The sequence below is a fragment of the Dicentrarchus labrax genome, unplaced genomic scaffold, assembly GCF_905237075.1.
Source record: "Dicentrarchus labrax unplaced genomic scaffold, dlabrax2021, whole genome shotgun sequence".
Classification (NCBI taxonomy): Eukaryota; Metazoa; Chordata; class Actinopteri; family Moronidae; genus Dicentrarchus; species Dicentrarchus labrax.
The window spans coordinates 9,231,868-9,239,841 of record NW_026136716.1 but is presented as its reverse complement, the minus strand read 5'-3'; the positions used below and the strand labels follow the sequence as shown (position 1 = coordinate 9,239,841).

At 39.9% G+C, this 7,974-nt stretch overlaps 1 protein-coding gene across 1 annotated transcript; it reads right to left on the bottom strand.

Moving 5' to 3' along the window:
- Positions 1-93: 93 nt before the first annotated feature.
- LOC127378489 (adrenodoxin) lies at positions 94-6,261 on the bottom strand. Its single transcript, XM_051427355.1, has 4 exons — positions 5,758-6,261; positions 3,003-3,127; positions 2,719-2,848; positions 94-962 (listed from the first exon to the last, which is right to left on the bottom strand). The coding sequence occupies exons 1-4, from the start codon at positions 5,889-5,891 to the stop codon at positions 854-856; spliced, it is 498 nt and encodes a 165-aa protein (XP_051283315.1). The 5' UTR covers positions 5,892-6,261; the 3' UTR covers positions 94-853.
- Between the last annotated feature and the right edge of the window lie 1,713 nt (positions 6,262-7,974).

Sequence of the window (7,974 nt, the reverse complement as noted above, 5' to 3'; positions counted from 1 at the left end):
TTAACGGGAAGTATTACATTATTGTTTACGTTTGTGGTCACTGGTACATCAGAAACAATATAAACATGTAAAAAGCGACAGATCAACACACCATTAGAAAGGTGATTTTTTTTTTATTACATTCTTCATCCCTCGATACAGATATATATGTGTGTGCTCTAGCTATGTACAATCACATGATGGAAGTATATGGTTACATGAAGGATTCAATCAAACTAACAATAGTAGAGTTATACATATATGTAGAATAAAATATAATATGTTGGGGGGGGGGTTTAGCATCAGCACAACGTTGAAGGCGTTGAGAACTGTTCGTTACATTTCAGTCACAGGCTGCTATCAGCTGTGTTCAGTGAATATGACTGGATTCACACAGGAGGAAAAAGGTCAGATGTATTCGGACCAGATTTGCAGCCTGAGTTCAAATAAAAAAGTATCCTGCACAGGCACAAATCTGCTCTTTATACAAGCGTCCGTGTCAATTCAGTCATAGTTACCTTAAATCAGGGCGGATTAACAGGCAGTTTATATCTCATCGTTAACCATTAGAGAGCTTAGTGTGAGGAGTCATTACTGTCCTGTTACAGTTTTACTCAAATATCTTGCCTAGTGGAGTTTACTTTAAAATAAAATGATTTTGTCTTGATTTGAGAGTCAAAGTCCTGTATTCTTACGTCCTGGTATTGACAGCTGGTTCTGGTTGTCTGTCACTTGGAAGTCGTTTGTTTTAAAAAGGAGGAAACGGCCGTGCAGACAGCAGTGCTGACAGAGTTACACCTACCATCGCAGGCACATGTTGTACCTTCAGTTCTGACCGGGCACAACCACACTGTCTGCACCCGCTGGTTCCCGGTTAAGACGATCCGTCTTTGCTTTGTCGGATGTCCGCTACGCTCTCTGGAACCCTGGCAACCATGCCCTCCATAGACTTGGTCAGACAGATCTGGCAACCAAGACGAGATCTGTGGGAGGAATAAAAAGGAGGATTAAGTCTCCACATTGTCTGCCTGTAAGCTATCCTATTAAAAATTGTAATTAAGGCTGCACAGTTGAATTCAAATATTATCAAAATCACAGTTTGGCCAAGTGCAATAACAAGCATGTTTATATGCAATCGCTTTATTCTAAGACATTTCCAAGCTAAAGTACAGGTAAGAAATTAATTGTTGTCATTTTCAACACTGGTTATCTGAGTTTTGATGCTTAATAAAGCCGATCGCTGCCCCCCCGATATCCAACTCACAGAAGCTGCAATTTGTTGATAAAGGTAAAATTATTAAACAGCTTTATAATGAAGCACTATACAGAGAGTTGGCCTACTCGTTTAGTACAGACTGCATAGGTCACATCGGGAGTTTAATTGCTTTTTTCAGTCAAAATTAGATTAATTAAAAAATCTCTTTACTAATCATGAATTAAATCTCAGTCAGTTGACAGAGCAGCTGTAATTTATTAGTTTATCAACTGTGTTTGGGCCCCACAAACTAGGACAATATCTGACTGTTTAGCTGCTAAATGCTCCACTGTGTTCACCAGCTTGTCGTTAGCTGTTTGTTTATCAGAGCTTTTTCACTGTAAACAACTGCCTGCTGCTCTGGGAAACAATGCTAAAAAGCTCAGTTACTGAATAATTGTAATTAGTTCAATCACTTCTCTCAAAAGTAATTGAATTACTTACTACCAATTATTATATTATAAATTATTATTATATATAATAAAGTGATTAGTTACTAATTAAGGTTACTTTTGCATTACTTTTATGTGTCACTTCTCTTAATGCACAGATAGACATATTGCTGCTGTGGGCTGAGAGTCATTAATACTTCCGACCACCAGGGGGCAGCAATGACAAGCATTCATACCTGTAACCTAAGCTGACTGTCTTATAGACAGGACGGTTTATTAGAGACAACCCACCATTAACTGAGCTCTGCCACAGTAATTAGTAAAGTTATTTAATGAACAGACAGGTGGCGTTATATAGGATTAGAAACCGATAAATCAGCGGGCTGTGCTGCATTCATACGACATCTTCTACAGTTCACTAATTTAAGACAAAAATAACGAGATGGAAATAGTGTTATTTAATCGTGTTTTAAAACGTAATTAGTTACATTGCTAGTTATCAACAAAAGTATAATATTCATAGTAACATTAATCCTGACACTGGTAGAGAAGCAGCATAAATTTTACTCACTTATGAACAGAGTCTCCTCTCAAACAAAAAACACACTAACTGTTATGGTAACAAAGAGGGAGACAGAAACAGAGTGGAGCGACTTCTAAAAGTCTGATGTGGGAACAGCGTTTGAGTCAGGTGAAAACTCTGACTTTAACAGTGTGGGTTGACGCTGTTTGCTCACTGATCAACTCTGACAAATCTCATTACCCCAACAGAACTATCAGCGTCCCACAATGTGTGAGACCACTTTCTTTAAAGATGTCTGACATTGTCTATCTCGTTATTTGTAATCAGGGCACTCTATAGAAACAACAAACTCCGTGATCAATAGTCCAATAACAACTATTATCCATGTGCCCGAAGCCTGATGCATAAAGCCTCTTCTTCTGTGCCATAGGAACAAATTAAAGAATCAAACAGTGACATTTGAATATCAAACTGCCCCAGAGTTGCCTGGGTTGCAGAAGCAGGTTTGGCAGGTTGTGTGTGTGTGTGTGTGTGTGTGTGTGTGTGTGGCGCTCGTGGTGTTTCCTTACGTGTCAGTCAAGCCGTAGGCTAAGTCTAACATGTCCATCTCCTCATCTGTGACTGGCCCCAGATTCTTGTACACGTCCTCGTCAAAGATCAGATGGCACGTGGAGCACGCCAGGGTTCCCTCGCACGCTCCTAGAGACACACAAAAGCACTTTACAGCTTTATCTGATGAGATTCGGCTCAGTTGCCAGGGACGAGCTCCGACGTAACAAATGGCAAGAAACTGAAAGGATGAGGCTGTTGGTTTATGACAACATCCCACCCCAATACGTGTGTGCTTACGTACCAAAGCCATCAAAGTCGAGGTCCTCGTTAATGACTATATCTAGCAGTGAGTCTCCAGGCGACCCCTTCACTGTGATCTTCTCCCCATCTCTGTTGATGAAGTTGACCGTCACCTTATTGTCTGACCTGAGACAGAGACAGAGAGAGAGACCATTTCTATTTTTTATTTACATGATAAGTTAGTAACAACTAAAACCTGAAATAATTGTTAAATCTACTGGTTGCAGTCACAAATGGGTCGAGGATAAAATCTTTGCTCTGTGCGGCCCTGACCGTCACTGCCCTCTAGTGGTCACAGCTCATCACTACACACAAACCCAGCTGACCAAAAGATGTTTAACTGCTGTTAACATCTCAGTGTGGAAAACTCAGAACATTGTAAACAAACATAAAATTACTTTTACTCGGATATTAAACCAGCTTTGTACAACAGTCAGGAGATGAACTCCAGTAACACATACCCAATATGCCACAACATCTCCACTCTGCCCCTGAAGGTGTGTGTAAGAAATATCCTAGTTTCTCATGTTTTTAAATAAAAAGTTCAACTTTTTTAATAATTAATGAATCAATTAGGTCATTTTTAAGCTACAATTACAAATCATTTAATGGTTCCAGTTTAACAAATGTGAGGATTTGTTACATTATAGTAAAGTTAATGTTTTGGACTTTAAAATCCTGGCAAAGAGGAAGAAACGGTCAAAAGTGTGGCCTCATCTCACTAAGAGATCAGTTTTACTGGTAATGTCTGTTTAAAATGATCGTTTCAAGTCTTCCACGCCACACACACTTAAATGCCACACAGACAGGCGTAGCAGATTTTTTCTTTGACTAAGAAAACCTGAATACAAAATGAAAGCTGTACAAATATTAGGATGGGAATCGGGAACCGGTTCCAAATTGCAATATTTTTTCTTTTCAACACAGAAAACTGATCAGGATTCAAATAATTGATGACACTGGTATCAATAAAATCTATTCCAATGTAATCGGCTCCAATCCCTGTTTATACAGAGTAAAAGAGCTCGACACAGCTTTAGAAAACCTCCAAGACAACAATATAAACAGACTATAGATGCACCAGTCGGGAAACTTTAGCCGATACTGATGTTTAAATCAACAATTTGGCCGGTGTTGTCGTTTTTGATATATTTTTAATTCACCCTTTAATGCTGGGAACTAAATCTAAGACAAACATCTCTACCTTGTCCGTGCTGCTGCATGAAGCACATCGTATGGGTGATTTTTTGTTGAAAACATTTAGTCAGCAGGAGGGGAAAAAAAAAGTCAACTTCCAACCCAGTTGGGTCACATAAACAAATATTTGTCCAGTTTCTAAATTAGGGGACACTGAACAGTTTAATCAATGATGCCTCCAAACACATCAGTTAAACCACAGACATTGAAAACTATAAACATGAGCAAGTGGAGGTAGAACTGCACAGTCAGTGGAGACACACAGCGTGTAGGCGTTGACAGTTCCTGACTGTATTCAGCCAATTAATGTTTCTGTTCAGCCTAATAATGTTCAAGGATAAAAATACTTCACCCGATTAGCCTCGATAGTCAAGTTTTAACTGTAATGAGTGTTTCAGTGGGAATTAAATTAACATGCCAACAGTGCTGACACACTGGGATGTTTTGCCAGGGTTTGAAAAACTACATGTAAACAGAAAACTATGAACCAAAGGAGACTCCATTCTTAGACATAAATTAATGAATTAATAATACAATTAATTTGCACACGACATTCCCTGTCACTCTCAGACAACTTATACATTCTCTGGGCCATAAATAATAAACTCAGTGACCTTGTGGAAGTCTCCGGACCCTGTGGGAACCCTGTGTTAATCCGCTGTTTTAAAAGAAAAAAGAAAAGGAATAAAAGGGGGGCCAGCCATGCCCTGTCTGACGTGAACACATGGGGACAGTGTTAACCGGTTTAAGGTCAGCCCGGGCGCTCCAAACCTTCAACCTGAGGTTCATGTCATTACTCACTACTTCAACAAGTTGTTTGGCCCTGGGAAGCCCAGCCGTGGTCAGAGCCTTGTACCTGAACATTAAGATGGATCACTTTCACCTTGTGGGCATGTGGAGCCTCTTTGAAGGCTGAAGATATCACTATGAAGTGTCACTGTTGCTATTTTAAGACAAATACACACAATTTCAGACTTTCATGAAAACCCAAACCTGATAAAAAGTATTTAAACTTAGTTATTCCTGCAAGTAATTTAATTAACTCTGATGTTTTATCTTTGAAGAACATTTCAGACCAAACTCCATTCACAAATGTGACACTTTAAGGGTGCAAACACATGATATAACTTTCAGGCCACCCATTCAAGCTGCTTAAGCTTATAGTCCAAACCAAGCCGAACTTCACGTCCAAACCTTAAGGCTTTAAAAGTATTAGTTTTAATAACTTTCTCCCCACTGGCTTAGTTTCACCGCTGATCCTAAAGGAGGATTAAACTGTGGGGACAAACTGCACTTGGAAAAAGTTTGAAAAGTTTTATACACACGTGTCTCATACAAAGGTGAATAGATAAGTCAAATAATGAACGATGTGCATCAGGAGAAGACAGATAGTGTAACAGGAATATCACTGATGTTCTTCCACTGTGCTGATAACAAAGGTCACATTTAATTACCTGTTTTGTGAATGGAGTTTGGCGTGCAGCAGTAGCTCTGCAACCCACACACAACGAGGGCCTGTCGGGTTCAAACCCAGTGTTTGTTGGAGTAATGGTACCTACCTCAGACACTGTGTGCGGGAGGTAAAGCTCCTCTGACCCGTCAGCCAGACACTGGAAGTGACTGCCGCCATCCTCGGCGAATAATCTCGTAACTTAACGTGAGCTAATCTTCTTAACGCCGCTACCAAAGCCATTTCACTGACAATAAACGTGTTAAATACAACAAAAAGAAAACGCAGAGGAGGTATCCGAGCTGTCGGGTTACACAGCCCACTGAGGTCGAGCGGAGAGACCCACAAATGTTTGACTTAGCCCACGGAGCTAGCTAGCGAGGCTAGCTTGTTCTCGATCTGCGAGAAGTCACTCAGTCACTGTCACGTTCATTACGTAACGTGTTCACATAAATCAGCTGTTCGTCGTCGGAGATCACAAATAGATGAGTTCAATAGCTCGTCTGGGTCGGCCACAAAGCACAAAGTCGGCAGCGTTAATGTGCTCAGTCGGTAAATGAGAAGTCTCCGGTGAGTTTCCCGACAAGGACTCTCTCACCGTACGCGTTATAAAACAACTTCCTGTCGTGGCTTCAAAGTAAAAGCTGGAGCCAAAAACATGTTAACTCTTTCCTGGGAATACACCGCCAAGAGGTTAAAATTAAGTGTATACATCATAAGAGATCTGGTGCGAATTAATATCCAAAAACGGTGTTGTTCGGAACACACGGGTTTCCATTCATTATCAAATGTGTTTTTTATTTTACTTTTATTTTGAAAGCTGGGGCGCCAGTCCCCCCCGCCATGTGGCTGCTCACTGAAGCAGTGCAGGGTATTAACACCGACAGACTCCAAAGTGTTGCTCAATAAAGGTTAACAAACCTCCACCAGTGTGTATGTTACTGCATATACACCAGTCAGTCACAGATAAAGTGTAATTCACCTCTTTCATTAATAATCCATGTGATCTCCTGTTTGTTTAGACTTCAACATGGCTGTACACAAATTCCAGTAACATGGTTTTATAAAATGAAAATGGTAATCAATTCCTACTAATAGATAGACAGTAGTACTTTAAATACATGTATTTAAAGTATATATTTAATTACTTTTAGGTGCTTTGTAATTTGCATTTTCCTGGGCAGAAAGAAAAAAGTAATTTGGAATAAAATACATTAAGAGCTTGTTCTTTAAAATATCTGCTATTTTGCTCTGTATCATACTCTGTTGCACTGTTTTGTGTTTTCCTTTAACTGGTTGTTTGTAAAGTTGTTTTAGAAATGCTAAATCCCCAGTCTTCTTTTCATCTGAGAGAACTGGTACATAACGTGGTCTAAATATTCAGTCTCTCCAGTTGCATTTCATTTGACTTTTCACTCAAATCAGTCAGTGGTCGCTTTGACTGACAGAAAACACCCAGCATGCACCCCTGAATTCACAGCCCCCCACCTCCAAGATACCCCGAGTGGTCACTTTAAATCTATATTACCGGGAAATTAGCATATCAGTCCATAAAGAATGTATTTTTGTATGTTAAAATAACAAATTACTTGTATTTTAACTGATTACATTTTTTTCATACCACTATTTTGTATTTTATTTTCAGTGTGTGATTTGTAACAAGATACTTTTGATGTATTTGTGCCCATGTCTGCTAATAAGGTGCACACGTCTCCAAACAACAGCATAGAAATGACCTATAAAACACTCCTGTCCCCCTCGAACAACCTTCAATGCCAGTCACGTTTACTATCTGGCCACGTTCACAAATATTGATTGAGCCACCCCTGATTAAACCAAGTGCCATTCACCTTTAACGTATTTACAAAACCAGGAAAACAGGAAGTGTACAGTATAGTAGGATGTCAAGGAAAACTGGATATTTCTTCTGATGTCAGAGGTCAACTGTTGACAGCCTGCACTTTATGAGCTCGTGTTCGAACCTTTATCAGGTGAGACCTGAGGGCAAAGTGCATCAAATATCACTGATGAAATTAATCTATAATCCAATTCCAAGTGTCATTGGTAGGGTTGGGTTTTAGGACCAAGACATATTAGTAGGTGGCCTTTTTGTTTCTGGTTTGTTCATCACTGCTGTCTCAGGTAAGCAACACAAAGTGCCGCAGCGTCTCCGGGTTCACAGCCGCTGATCCAGCACAGCGGAGGCAAACATACAGCAGATTAAAAGCTAAAAGACGTCTGTTGTTGTCGTTTACAGGATGTTCAAGTTAGTGCTGCTGCTCCTGACACTGTCAGGTAAGACCCCTCCATCTTTCACTGTAGTTTA

Excerpts from the sequence above, each read along its gene's own strand:
- LOC127378489 (XM_051427355.1), bottom strand. The coding sequence starts at position 5,891 with ATGGCTTTGGTAGCGGCGTTAAGAAGATTAGCTCACGTTAAGTTACGA. Across the intron at positions 2,849-3,002 it reads CCTCGACTTTGATGGCTTTG|GAGCGTGCGAGGGAACCCTG; the intron begins GTACGTAAGCAC and ends GTGTGTCTCTAG. Across the intron at positions 963-2,718 it reads GCCTACGGCTTGACTGACAC|ATCTCGTCTTGGTTGCCAGA; the intron begins GTAAGGAAACAC and ends TTCCTCCCACAG.